The sequence below is a fragment of the Cryptomeria japonica genome, chromosome 7 (assembly GCF_030272615.1).
Source record: "Cryptomeria japonica chromosome 7, Sugi_1.0, whole genome shotgun sequence".
Classification (NCBI taxonomy): Eukaryota; Viridiplantae; Streptophyta; class Pinopsida; order Cupressales; family Cupressaceae; genus Cryptomeria; species Cryptomeria japonica.
Window position 1 is genome coordinate 699116412 of NC_081411.1, and position 15506 is coordinate 699131917.

Here is a 15506-nt window from a genome sequence, read left to right on the forward strand (position 1 = left end):
GATGCATAGTTGATTTGAAGGAATAACTTCTCTATTCAGACTTTTGTTACACGAACAACATCATTTGCTAAATGGTCTACCAATTGACCTCATGTATTGCACAACTGTAAGCAATTGAAAGAATAATTTTTTTCTAGTGATCTTACACACTTCTTCGACGTACTCATTACACACCAAGGTGCAATTGCTAATTAATTAGAAATTTTATATTAAGAATAATCTAAGTCAAATTGAAGGAGGACTAATACTCTCTTTGCACTCTCTTTGAGTGCATATATTGTTTTTTTTAAAATATCGAATACATGAATTTTATCTTGGAAATTCATTAAATATTCTAATGTGTTATTATTTTTTCTCAATGTACTAATTCCATATCCTTAATGAAAATTAGAAACGAGAAGTGTCTTGCTATCATTGCTTTCTTGTTATAAGGTTTGGGCGAATCAGAATTACGAGTTTAGGGTTTTAACGCATATATTTTTTTTCGGAATACCCTAACATTCTTTGTTCGCGAGTAGAAGATTCAAGCTGCTGTGGCGGGTGAAGCAGAGGAGAAGAGAAGCAGAAGAAATGGCTCCTCTAGTAGCAAAGAAGGGAGCGGCGCCCGCAAAGGGAGGGAAAAAGAAGGCTAACACCTTCGTCATTGACTGTGGAAAGCCAGTAGAAGACAAGATCATGGACATCGCCTCCTTTGAGAAGTTTTTGCAGGATCGCATCAAGGTCGGCGGTAAAACAGGGGTTTTGGGTGATGTGGTTACCATCTCCCGCGACAAGAACAAGCTCAGTGTCACTTCTGAGACGGCCTTTTCTAAAAGGTATTCATCATGGCGTTCCTCTTTTCTTGTTGCGTTTTCTTTATGTAATGACAAGGGATAATCAATCAAAAATATGTTTCTTCTGTATCCAGCCATGCCTTACATGGTTTTTTGGGGTTTTAGTGTAAAACTCGCTGTCGAATCTGTCTGAGGCTGTTGAACTTTCGGCTTGGGCGTGAAAACACATATAGATTTGTACTATCCGATGCCTTTGCATCGCCATGCAAACTTTTTTGATGATTTGCCTTATAGTGAGGTTGTCTTAGGCTATCATGTTTTACCTTGATTGTGGTTTGCATGGCTTGGGGTTTGTGTGCTAATGTCGCACTAGTTTCTGTTAGCCTTTTTCATTGCAATTAATGAGTAGGGAACAAAGTTCACAAGGCTTTTCAATTTGTGGGTTTTGATGTACATGTTTTCTCCCCCGTAGTAACTGTCTTCAAGAGCTTCTTACAGTGTTCACCGATACTTGAATAATCCAGTCTTTTGGGGGGCTTCTCAATCAAGTATAATGAAACCATATGACAGTCTTGTTAAGTTCTTTCAAAATTCTGTGATCAAAATAGAAGAGATGGAGATATGATCTGAAAGTTGTATTTTATCTGCTACAATGTGTTTTAAAGATGCACCACACTTATCAATTTTGGTGTGTGCATCCTCCTCAATGTAAGCATGCTATATAAGTGGATGAGGGGTTACGTAGTGAAGAGAAGACACATCTCTTCCCTACGTACCTCTCACCACAGTATATAAACTAGTCACCATTTACTTGCCCGATCGGAAGGAGTGCGACTTGTTTGAGAATCGCTTTACCACCCGATACCATGAACGGTGTAACCGTTGGTCAAACTTGATAAGTTAACTTTGGTTTTATTTATCATTAGTTAACGTTAACATATATATATATATATATATATATATATATATATATATATATATATATATATATATATATTAGAAGCATGAAATAGTACGATCGACGTTACAAAATTAACACTCCCTCTTAACTAGGGAGGATACATTTCATGTTAGAGAAAACATCATAATTCATCCATTGATTGTGAAGAGAGGAGATATTACACCATAGTGATATTTAGAGATATGGTTCAACAATGAATATCAAGTCTCATGATACTCACCATAACTCATATTTATCAAGTAAGGTATGTGCACTGGCATCAAGTCACATGATGCCTACCATACTGATAATGATTTCATGGCATGTCCATGAATATTATGTTCATAATATTCACCATGAAGATCTCTATCATAATTATGGTTTATTTAATGATATCAACCAACAAATATCTGTTGAATTTAGTGATCAGATTTACAAGAATGAACAGAAAAATGATAATGCACAGTAACAAGAAACACCACACACAACTAGAAGTGTACGCAACACAAGTCTACCCTGGGAAAACCTCCCTCTTGGAGGAAAAACCTAGCATTAAGTGTCCTTGATTTGATTGATGTAAATCTAGTAACAATTACAGCATTATCCTGCCTTGGGGCATAAATATAAAGACTTAGCTGATAAGGAATGGTGAACTTGTTGTCTGAATCAGAACTCGGTAGGTATATGATGATGCTCCAGTCTGAACCAGATTTGCAATCCCTTCACTGATAGTTGCAGGCCTTCTAAGATATTCGCTGACCATCAGAGGTGGTTCGCTTGCCTTCAATGAAGATTCGCTAACCTCCAGAATGAGTGGGCAGATCTTGCATTATTTAGGAGCAGAGACAACAACATAGACTTTGCCTTAATCTTCAACTGGAAATTCGCATTACTTGCAGAACTAACTTCACATTATTGATGATAAAACTGAGTGATAAATGCATACAAATGAATCTCTATTTATATGTGGCGTGGAGACCAATTCAAGTCGGCTTTACCTTAAGTTTTGGTGCCAAGACTTAATTACAATTATAAGGCTTACACGTTACCTTATGTCTTGCCCTATTTTGGCGTCCTAATAATGATTAAGTTATATTGCAAGGGGAGCGCACCTATTTAGGGTCACACGTCACATGAAGGGGTGTGTCCCTACGTTTGGTGAGCTTAATGCATTTGGGCCCAGCCCTATAAGGATTCGGATCTTGCCTTAAGGCAATCCAAATCCATTTGTTTTCCTAACCTAGTTACAAAATCAACACTCCTTCTTAACTAGGGAGGAAAATAAATACATAACCAAATTCACATGGACAAACCCATGGCATGAACATTTACAAGGTTTAGGATTAGGGCCCAACCCTAATAGTACAATCAATATACAATTCGTGATTTGATCACGCAATTACATTACAATGAACCTTTACATGATCTTCTCTAGCAATGCCTGCAGAGGATGAAGCCAATGCTTCATAACTTTATACTTTCTTGGGGACCTGCATGTAATGCCATGATCTTTCATCATGCACATCCGCAGAGGATGACAGAGACCTTTCCATGTGCACACCTGCAATAATTAATACTCAAAGAGATATATAATCATACAACATAAATCATGCACAACCGCAGAGGATACATAAGCTTCTTCACAGAGAAGAACAACCTGTCACCTTGCACACTGCAGAGGGTGAACTCACCTTGCACTCCGCAAAGGGTGAGAGAAACCTGCCACCTTGCACTCCGCAGAGGGTGGTCTCACCTTGCACTCCGCAGAGGGTGGACGAGAACTACCACCTTGCACTCCGCAGAGGGTGGACGAGAACTACCACCCTGCACTCCGCAGAGGGTGGATGATACACCCAGTGTATCATGGTTAGCATCATCATAAAATAAACATCTTGCAATAATCAAGTAATACATTTAGACATATCAATTTCATTATCTGAAACACAATGAATAGAACTCAACAAAATAAAAAAATATCAAGAAAGCATGAGGCTCCCTCTAAAACTCTATCTAACTGATAAATTCAAAATAAGGTTTCTGACCAAACCCAAATCTAACAAAATTAACAATTGTATCTTTAATGAAGGAGAAGGTTTGAAAGCTTATGTAGTCCTTCAAATTTTAGACTGATGGCAAGAGCTGAAGTGGACCTTCTTGCAGTAAGCTTGTAGACCTGAAAATTTTTCCCTCTAGAGTAGCTGAAAGGATTAGATTCCAACACATTATTACTGAAATAAACAATAAGATCAGAAAATCAACAAACCAATAGATCAAAGGAGGAAATCATCTTCATGATTCTGAAGATTTGATACTTGATTTATGTTTTCATCTTCTTGCTCGCCTTGGGTTTGACAGTCCCTTGCAAAATGACCAAGTTTGTTGCATCGGAAGCATCGGATGTGGGACAAATCTCTTGGTCTCCTTTTTTTTGAGTGAGAAGTAGAAGAGTTGAAGTCTCTATTTCTCTTGAAATCATTCTTCTTCTTCCAATGGCTGCCCTCCTTCTTAGTAAATAGAACATGTTCATTATAAGGGTTCTTAATTTTTCCCTTTGCAGCCAGCCGAGATTCTTCTTGAATGCAATCTCCCATTAACTGATCAAATTTAGGGAGTTCAACTCTAGCACTGATTCCTTGAACAAATGGTTCCCAAGAGGGAGGAAGGCCATTTAAGGCTGTCATAGATAAGTCGCTGTCTTCAACATTCTTCCCAAGGGTGGCAAGCTGATCTCTTAGCTCAGAGATTCTCATGAAGTAATCAGCAATCGGTTCTTCTGCCTCTAATTTGATGCTAGAAAGCTGATTCCTTAGGGCAAGTATGAAGTTGGTATTGTTGACTTCATACATCTTCTCCAATGTGGTGAACATTTCCCTAGCTGTTTTCTTCATGGAGATAGATGACACCAAGCGATTTTCGACTGAGTCTATTATAATCCTTTGAGCTTGGAAGTCCTTCTTCCACTCTACTTTCTCAGTTTCGCCCTCAAGTTCCTTAGCATTCTTGCCAACATATTCAGCAAGATCATTCAATGCTATCATTACCCTAACCTTCCATGAAAACCTCCCTCTTGGAGGAAAAACCCAGCATTAAGTGTCCCTGATTTGATTGATGTAAATCCAGTAACAATTACAACATTATCCTGCCTTAGGGCATAAATATAAAGACTTAGCTGATAAGGAATGGTGAACTTGTTGTCTGAATCAGAACTCGGTAGGTATATGATGATGCTCCAGTCTGAACCAGATTTGCAATCCCTTCACTGATAGTTGCAGGCCTTCTAAGATATTCGCTGACCTTTAATGGTGATGCATTGACCTTCCAAGATGGTTCGCTGACCATCAGAGGTGGTTCGCTTGCCTTCAATGAAGATTCGCTAACCTCCAGAATGAGTGGGTAGATCTTGCATTATTTAGGAGCAGAGACAGCAGCATAGACTTTGCCTTAATCTTCAACTGGAAATTCGCATTACTTGCAGAACTAACTTCACATTATTGATGATAAAACTGAGTGATAAATGCATACAAATGAATCTCTATTTATATGTGGCGTGGAGACCAATTCAAGTCAGCTTTACTTTAAGTTTTGGTGCCAAGACTTAATTACAATTATAAGGCTTACAGGTTACCTTATGTTTTGCCCTATTTTGGTGTCCTAATAATGATTAAGTTATATTGCAAGGGGAGCGCACCTATTTAGGGTCACACGTTACATGAAGGGGTGTGTCCCTACGTTTGGTGAGCTTAATGCATTTGGGCCCAGCCCTATAAGGATTCGGATGTTGCCTTAAGGCAATCCAAATCCATTTGTTTTCCTAACCTAGTTACAAAATCAACAATATCTACTATAATGCCTCAGAGATATATATACTATCATGACATGTCCACAGATATCAAGTCATATGATATCCATCAAGATAGTTAAATTGATAATTGTAAAATCGTCACCTTACAATATCAATTTGAAACAAGTGTTCATTATTGAAAAGTCGTCACCCTTCAATAATGTTCACAGAAGGCCCATGCAGTCATTGAGTCACACACATGACAAATAAAAGAGTTTTCACACTAAACATCTTTAAATATATTAGTATATCAGAATAAATGAGACTATCTCAAAATTAAATAACATTTTCAACCATACCAAGTTTATCTCTAAAGTGTTCAATCTTGATCTTGGAGAGAGGCTTGGTACAAATGTCTGCAATCTGATTACCTTCGGATCACATTCCTTTCCACCATATCTCGAACATAGTGATAAGGAATCTCGATGTGTTTAGTCCTGTCATGAAATACTGGATTCATTGAAAGCTTGATGCAACTCTGATTGTCACAGTAGATGACAGTAGGATTTAAGGGCTGACCAAACAGTCCTACAAGCAATTTCCGGAGCCATACAACTTCTCTTGCTCCCATGGAGGCTGCAATGTATTCAGCTTCTGTAGAACTCTGAGCAACTGAAGACTATTTTCTACATATCCATGAAATCATTCCTGATCCTAAACTGAAGCAACATCCTGATGTGCTTTTCCTGTCAACTATGCTTCCAGTTCAATCAGAATCAGTGAATCCATGTAGGTCAAGTTCTACATGTTTATATTTCAAACCAAAACCAATAGTTCCTCAAAGATATCTCAGAATATGCTTTGCAGCAACAAGATGTATTTCCCTGGGTTCACACATGAACTGACTTAGTGCATTTGCAACATAACATATATCAGGTCTTGTGTTTACCAAATACATTAGAAATCCAATAATCTGTCTGTAGAGTGTAGGATCTGCAAACTCAGATTCCGCAGCTGTTTCCTTTAGCTTGTGCAGATTTGTCTCCATAGGGGTGGTCATGGATCTACAATCCAACATTCTAAATCTCGAGTATATCAATGGTGTATTTTCCTTGATTAAGGATTATACCATCTGCCTGCTGCCAAACTTCCAATCCAAGGAAGTAGTGAAGAATTCCTAAATCTTTCATATCAAACTCAGAGGCTAATTCTTTCTTACATCGAGAAATACAATTATCCTCTCCTGTGATTAGTAGATCATCAACATAAAGAATAAGAATTAATAATTCACCATTGATTACCTTCTAGTAGAGATTTGGATCTGCTTCATTCTTGAAAAACCCTAATTACAAGAGATAGCGATCAATTCTTTCATACCATGCTTGAGGGGCTTGTTTCAATCCATAAAGAGCTTTCTTTAATTTGCAGACATGTGATTCAGCCTTATGAATCACAAAACCTTCAGGTTGCTCCAAATAAACTTATTCTTCAATCTTACCATTCAGAAAAGCAGTCTTGACATCCATTTGATGGACTTTCCATCCTTTAGATGCTGCAATAGCCAAAACTGCTCAGACAGAAGTGTATCTGGCAACATGAGCAAATGTCTCTTCATAGTCAATACCTTCTTTCTGTGAGAAACCTCCGTTAACAAACCTTGCTTTGTGCTTCTCAATGCTGCCATCTGCTGCATGTTCGATTTTGAAGAGCCATTTAGAAGATACCACATATTTGCTTTTAGGCTTAGGCACAATATCCCAAACATCATTTTCAAAATTGACTGATACTCTTTTGACATAGCATCTTTCCAAACTTGATGCTTGAGCGCATCTCCAACACAGGAAGGTTCTGCATCAATGATCTCACTCATCAAGGCAGTATAATTGGAAAATAGGTTAGGTCTCTTACTTTCTTTGAAGGTCCCCTTTGGAGCAGCATAATTTTCAGCTTCTCGAAGCATCTTTTTAGCCCAAAGTGGTCTCTTCCTAGTTTCGGGATAATTTTCTTCTAAAGGTAAGCCTTGAACTTCATGCTCAGCATCTTCAGGGGTCTCCCTCTGAATCTTAGGGGTGGAATCCTCATCCAAGCTTGTAGGAGGATCTTGGTGTTCTAATTCATTAGAGCTTTTGGACCTCCTGAATGCTATGTCTTCCTCAAAGATTGTTAATTTCAAGCAATCAGATGTTAATCTAACCAATTAATTATAATCAGACTGTGAATAAACAGTAATAGTAATAAAACACATATATAGCAAACTTATCTCAGATTGCTGTCCAAACAGAAAGTTGACAAGGTAATGAAGGATGCAGCCCTAATCAACAGTAGATGACCAAAAGAGAGGATCAGCAGCAGATGACAACAATAGGCTGGAGCAGAATTGCAGAAGATTTGGACAACTTTGCCCAACAATATCCTTGAATGAATTTGCACAAGTGAAGAGTTCGATAAAGTGTAGGAGAGCAAATTGCATTTGCTAAGAATGATTGTGTGAATGACTTCATCTTCAAGTGGATTATATACCATCCTTTTTGGCGCTAAACATCCTCAAGTCGGCTTGCAAGATAAATAATTAATAATATACATTTCCCCACGTTAGGTATTGGGTCCAGCCCAATAGCCACCATGTTACAATTGAGCCCAGCCCAAAACATAGTTAATTGTTACATTTGGGTCTACCCTATCTATAAGTTACATTCAGTATAGGACCACAAGTTACATCGCCCAATTAGGGTCAGACCAAATTGCAAGTTACATTTATAGGGCCTGTCCTAGCCACAAGTTACATTATATATAGGTCTTGCCCAAACAAGACATAATTACAAGTTACATGTATTTGGGCCCAACCCTAAGTTCAATTTACATAATAGATAATACATGTGTATTTTAATTGTCATTAACAACATTAAAATACAATAGATAGGTATCCGAGCTAGCTACTATTTCAACAAAGATGACATCTCTGCTTAGTTCAATTTGTCTTTGACCAGGTATGTATATTCTGTAGGCTTTAGAGGTTTCATTGTACCCAACAAATACTCCTTTCTTTCCAGAAGGTTCTAACTTTGACCTCTTTTCTTTGGGGACATGAATATAGACTGGACACCCAAAGATCCGGAAATGACTTATGTCAAGTTTGTTGCCAGTAAGGCTTCTTCAGGGGTTTTATTGTCAAGAAGAGAATGACGACTTCTATTTTGAATTTACACAGTTGTCCTAGATGCTTCAGCCCAAAATGAGGTTTCTATATTTTGGTCAAACAACATAGCCCTAACAGCTTCTACTATAGTCCTATTCTTTCTTTCAGCTACCCCATTTTGTTGTGGGTTATAAGGTATAGTTAACTCCCTCTTAATCCCAGTATTTATACAATAATCTTTAAACATATCAGAAGTGTATTCCCCCCCATTGTCTGTTCTTAAGGTTATGATTTTCTTACCTGTCATATTTTCTGCAAGAGCTTTGTATTCCTTAAATTTTGAAAGGATTTCTTCAGACTCTTTGTACCTCAGAAAATATATCCAGGTCTTCTTAGAATAATCATCTACAAATATTACATAATATAAAAATCCCCCTAATGAGGGTACAGACATGGGTCCACATAAATTAGAATGAACTAATTCTAATACATTTTTGGATTTATTGTTGCTAGAATTAAAAGACCCTTCAGTATTCTTTTCCAAGGCACACCCTTTGCAGGCTCCTTCAGATTTTTGACTTAGCTTGGGTAAGTCGATCACCATCTTCTCTATCTTAGGTAGGGCATGGAAATGAAGTTGCCCTAATCTTTTGTGCCAAAGTTCATTCGAATCTGGAGTCTCATGAATCAAGGCTAGAGGTGGAGTGGTGCAAAGTCTGTAGAGGCTCCCTTGTCTTACTCCAATGGTGTGGGCTTTCTTGATGGTGGAGTTCTTTGGCTAAGCAAGTACCTTTCCTTCCATAAAGGTTAATCTGTAACCCTTGTCTTCAAGTGCAGAAATTGAGACAAGGTTTCTCTTTATACCAGGTACAAATAGAACTCCTGTTAGCTGTAGGGATATGCCTAACTTTAGGTTGATATTGCAGGTTCCTATTCCCATAACTGGATAATTTGAGTCATCACCAATTGTCACTTCTTCATTTGAACTTTCCACAAGTGTATCTAGGTGCTCACGAAATCCAGTGATGTGTCGAGATGCTCCATTGTCAATCACCCATGTGTTGAAACTAGAGGTGACCTGACTAGAGAGGGCTGAGTAGAAGACTAGCTTCTCGGAATTACTCCTTTTCTTAATTTCTGCCTTTGAAGCTTGTTGTTTGATCTTGTCTGGACACTTCATTGCATAGTGCCCATATTGGTCACATCTGAAACATTGTACTTCAGAAATGTCTCTCTTCTTCTTTGAAGACCTCTTCCCATTTGAGCTGTTGTCTGTTGTCCCTCTTTCTCTTAAAGTTCTTCTTCTTTCCTTTCTTGTGGGAATTAGAGTTTAGAACTTGAATGTCTTCATTACCATTGTTTTGTTTTATTCCTCTTGTGACAAGCCAAGATTCCTCTTTAATGCAATCGGTTTTCAATCTATCAAACTTAGGAAATTTAGAACGAGCACTGATTCCTTGAATGAACGATTCCCATGAGGTAGGAAGTCCATTTAAGGCCATCATAGCAAGTTCTTTGTTGTCTACTAGATGTCCAATAGTGGATAGTTGATCCCTAAGCTCAGTGATCCTCAAGAAATAGGATGTAACTGTTTCTCCTTTATTCATCTTTATATGGTGTATTTGATTCTTTAGGGCGAGAACCCTACTAGTGTTGTTGATTTCATAAATGTCAGCTAGTGCTTTGAACATCTGAAAGGCCGTCTCATATTTAGAAATGATTGGTACAATGTGGTCTCTTACTGAATCCACAATTATCTTAAGGGCCTTCTCACTGTCCTTGCTCCACTGAATTTTCTCTGTATCATCAGAGGGTTCAGGAATTTCACTTTTTGTCAATTTTATATTCTTTCAAAACAAGCATGATCCTGAATTTCCAAGACACAAAATTTGATGCTCCATCTAATCTATCTTCAAACCTAACTCCGGTTGCCATTAGGATTATGGGAATGTGATCTTAGCAAGAGCTTGGTGAAAGTCTATGAAATCGTTACAGAATTTTAATATGATCTTCCTTAACTTCGCTTTGATAATATGTTAAGTTCTTTCAAAATTCTGTGATCAAAATAGAAGAGATGGAGATATGATCTGAAAGTTGTATTTTATCTGCTATATCGTGTTTTAAAGATGCACCACACTTATCAATTTCGGTGTGTGCATCCTCCTCAATGTAAGCATGCTATATAAGTGGATGAGGGGTTACGTAGTGAAGAGATATGTCTTCCCACGTGGGAAGACACATCTCTTCCCTACGTACCTCTCACCACAGTATATAAACTAGTCACCGTTTACTTACCCGATCGGAAGGAGTGCGACTTGTTTGAGAATCACTTTACCACCCGATACCATGAACGGTGTAACCGTTGGTCAAACACGATAAGTTAACTTTGGTTTTATTTATCATTAGTTAACGTTAACATATTAGTATATGTAATCAAATTAATATATGTATATATATTGGAAGCATGAAATAGTACGACCGATGTTACAAAATTAACAAGTCTCCGTTATGGAGTTGAAAATTTCTATAAATTCTAATTATTTATTCTCGTTACTTCTACATGTCAGGTTTGTAGGGTTCCATCAACTGGTCTACTGTTTGAATGGTGTTCTGTATTATTTTCATGTCTCATTGCAATGCATCTTGTACACTGCTACACTCACAACCCTAGTAAATTTGAGGAAATAGACCCATTCAGTTGCAGCATCCAATCGCTGTCCAATATTTCGTGAAGTAACAGCTCTTCAAAGACATCTCAAAACTTCTCATTTCACACATTAATCATAAGATCTACGTGGCTTGTTTTTGTCAAAAAAGGTAAGCCTTTTCTTTTTGATTGGTAAATACCCTTTGTGGGTGTCTATTGGCTTAGATGCCATAACTCAGCTAAGTCAGCGTTTTTTGGTTGAATTCATCCATGAGTTGCATCTGGCCCATTTTGTTGGGCTATTTCACATCCAGAATTGGATTGATGGTTTATTGGTTAAACATTCAAGATTTGTACATATAAACATGTAACACATGTCTAGGGGCTTTTGAACACAAATCTCCACTATGATGGTCTCTTGAGTACATTCAATTTTTCAACAGTCATTCACTTTATTTTAATGATATGTTTATATCTGTGGGTGCGTATATGGTAGGATGTCCCTTAACTTGTTCCTGAGCTCACACGTCTTGGTTCTTTGTTTTTTATTGGCATGACTACATATATAGATATCAAGCTATTTATGCAAGTTAACCAGGGTATTGATTCTCATATTTTCAGATATTTGAAGTACTTGACAAAGAAGTATTTGAAAAAGCATAATGTCAGGGATTGGCTGCGAGTGATAGCTTCCAATAAGGATCGCAATGTCTATGAGCTACGTTATTTCAACATTGCTGAGAACGAGGCAGAGGATGAAGATTAAATTTAAGTTTTGTCAGTATTTAGGTGTAAGTGACACTGATTTTTTTAACTATAAAGAGTCGGCTGCTGCAATTCTGTCATAAATATCATGCTAGATTCGAGTTTATTTTGTTTGCTTCTATTTTGGCAGGCTGTTTACCTCGACTATGTAGGTAGAGAGCTTGCATTTCGAAGTTAGGGGACAATTTTTTGTAGTCTTTGAATTGCAGAATTTTATGTATGTTACTTGAATTCTATATGCCAGTTGGGCATTTGATTATTTTTCAAATGTAATTTCTTAATCCTTTTCTTATGCAACTTAGATTGATTATCATACTTTAGGCATTTGATTATTATCTAAGATACCGGGTTCTTCTGTTTTAGCCTGGGTCCTAGTACGGGTATGGGTACTGTTCGGGTATGGTTTGGGTACGTCTCGGGTTCTTCTTGGGTACCTGGATTCTCTGTGGGTCCTTCTTTGAAGTTCCCACAGAGAACCCAGGCACCCAGGAAGTACCAAGGGCCATACCCAAGCATGGTTCAATAAATTAAAACCTCAGTTTCACTCTCACAACTTTGTGACAGCATTTTTGATCAGAATATGCCAGCCAGCAAGCAATTAAATGTCAGTTCAGTTGCATTTGTGAGCTATACCTATGAACACGGGGTTAGTAAACTTTATATCAGCATTACTGAGATTGATTTCAGTTGATTTACACTATGCATATGTAGCAGCTGTTTGCTTATGTTTTGTGAAATCACTTTCCTTGTGTTGTTAATGATTTTTGTCAAATGTTTGAAAAATGAAATTGAATCAATTTCTGCACTTGGCACAGCTAGAGGTAGTGACAATCTGATTGATTGTGGTTCAAATAAAATTGAACCAAATGTTGATATTGATCTTGATGCTTCTGATAAAGAACATAAATATTAAAATAGACTAGAACTTGAATTTTCATTGTGTAATGACATTTTGAGACTAGAGTAATTTCATTTTTGCAAATTATGAATGAGGTATCAAAATATTCTATTTTGTGTTATTTATTGACAATTATGGATTTATGAGTATCACTCTTCTTATAGTTATACACTGATATAGTTTATTATATAAATTTGATGTTTGAATAATATATATATGTATGTACAGACGTATCTGTGCCTGTACCCAAGGATTTTTTTTTTGCTGTACCTGTACCCAAATCGGTAACTTAGATAATTATTCAAATGTTGTACCTTAATCCTTTTCATATGCAACTTAGATTGATTGCTATACATATGGCTGATAAGCATGGCTATTTATAATCTTTTTGGCCAAGCACTGTACATTTAGTATTACTTGTGGAAACAACCTTTGGACTACAAAGGACTTGATTTCCATTGACACATTTGCCTTGAAAGGGGCCATGTTGGTGCTGATTTAGCTTCAACCATTAATCTACTAGCCAAGCTTCTTGGTGGAGAGATGCTCTTCCCTATCACTCTGTTATGGGTTCTTTAACAGGTCTCAGACCTCTTCAAAGCCCATTCATGTAAATCCTTCCTTTTCTTCTCAAAAAATTAGTGAGAAAGTTCCTTTGAATAAAGTTATTTTTCCTACTGCTCATGCTTTAGAGACTCGCTTACTTCATTCTTTGTCTTCTGAGAAAATATCAGAGCATGTTCCTTAGGTAGATGAAGTTGTCCCTTCATCCCCATTGGCATTTTCTCATGCTGTGGAGAGTGCACTCCAGCCTAGAGGCAATCCTTTAGTTCCTTGTGAGGAGGAGCATTTGTCGCCAGTAAAAGTGGATTGGACTGTGATTTCCAACCAGAAAACAAGGAAATGAAAGAAAATTACATCTTCCATTCTTACATCCTGAAGTAAAGTGGTTTTAGGCTTGCTATGATAGTTACTTTCCAGCTTATTGTTATCGTCAAAATTTTGGGTTTATGAAACAGAGCTGGGGCCTGTAAATGGATTCTCAGAAATTAATCTCATAATAATGCCTTCTTCAAGATCATTCACTGTATCCAGATTGACTGACCATCCATACAAATCATTTATCAACCACACATTTAAGAAGCACATGGAAACATTCTAACTTGACCATAATTCTTCTTCCCAATATCATTAAGAGTAAATGTGAAGTCTCTATTACTCTAACTATGCTACACTGTTCCATGGAAGCGTACCCCCTAAAAAACCCGTCTCTTGTACGGGACATATCTGAGGCTTGGTCTCCCCGAAATGTGTCCCCATGTACCCCCATCAGGAAACTCTGTGGAACTATGCCAAGTGAACGGTATTAGGATTGGTGCCAAAGTATGAAATATTTAGTTTATGATACATGCTTTTCCCATCTAAATGCATGAATAAATCCCAGGAGGACACATTGCCAACAAACAATATCAAATTTTGCAGTCTACCAAGGCAAAATAACCCTATCATCACAAGGAGGTATACACTTCTCATGGTATAGTTCTGACTCACTAATATTAGTAATTTGTCTAATATGATGCGCTTTTTCTTTAGTGAGATACCTTATGTTATAAATAGTCAATTGTGTTCCATTATCATCAAGCGTTAGCTTTGCCCAATTACTTGTGCATTCTGTGTGCTTAATGGAGTGATGATTGAAGATAAACTTGCATGGATGTACTTGATATTTTACCTCCAAGATATTGAAGACATACAAGGTTTATGAATGAACTCTGGGATCTCATATAGGTCTCTAATTGTCCTTATCCTGGAAGAAGATTTGTCAATACAAGGCAACCTTTGTCTAGTTTCTTTATACCAAGTGGAAAATAGACATGAATCCTTTTTATGGTCTCTGTCACCATAGGCGTAAAGACAATATGGTGAATTGTTTGGAACAATAAATTACTGAGCACAAATTTCAATGAGAAGTTGGCAATGAATATCAATCTGTTCCTCTAATGGAAGGTCCACAGCAGCTTTAGAGTTGGCCATATTAATTACCAAACCTTAGGAATTGGTAGAAGGTACGCATTCATCTCTATGATTAAGCAGGGATGTGTTGCAGCTAACATATTTTTTCACAGATCTTGTCATCTTGTGCATATGCAAGTGCATGAGAGATGATCCATATCCAGCACCTCACAACAGTTGATCCTGTGAGAATAGGACTATTGTGGGTGGATGAAGAAGATCCACTTATGGATATAATTCTCTAATTGCCCTTATCCTGGAAGAAGATTTGTCAATACAAGGCAACCTTTGTCTAGTTTCTCTATACCAGGTGGAAAATAGACATGGATCCTTTTTATGGTCTCTGTCACCATAGGTGTAAAGACAATATGGTGAATTGTTTGGAACAATAAATTACCGAGCACAAATCTCAATGAGAAGTTGGCAATGAATATCAATCTTGTCCACTAATGGAAGGTCCACAGCAGCTTTAGAGTCGGCCATATTAATTACCAAACCTTAGGAATTGGTAGAAGGTACGCATTCATCTCTATGATTAAGCAGTGATGTGTTA

General features: G+C 37.4%; 1 protein-coding gene across 1 annotated transcript; it reads left to right on the forward strand.

Annotated features, from left to right (window-relative positions):
- Positions 1-420: 420 nt before the first annotated feature.
- LOC131033066 (large ribosomal subunit protein eL22y) lies at positions 421-12357 on the forward strand. Its single transcript, XM_057964190.2, has 2 exons — positions 421-815; positions 11899-12357. Exons 1-2 carry the CDS (start codon positions 571-573, stop codon positions 12041-12043), a joined length of 390 nt encoding a protein of 129 aa, XP_057820173.1. The 5' UTR covers positions 421-570; the 3' UTR covers positions 12044-12357.
- Positions 12358-15506: the final 3149 nt, after the last annotated feature.

What these genes read in the sequence shown, in the direction of transcription:
- LOC131033066 (XM_057964190.2), top strand. Translation starts at nt 571, where the DNA reads ATGGCTCCTCTAGTAGCAAAGAAGGGAGCGGCGCCCGCAAAGGGAGGG. An exon ending in GAGACGGCCTTTTCTAAAAG is followed by an intron (nt 816 to 11,898) that starts GTATTCATCATG and finishes TCATATTTTCAG; the next exon opens with ATATTTGAAGTACTTGACAA.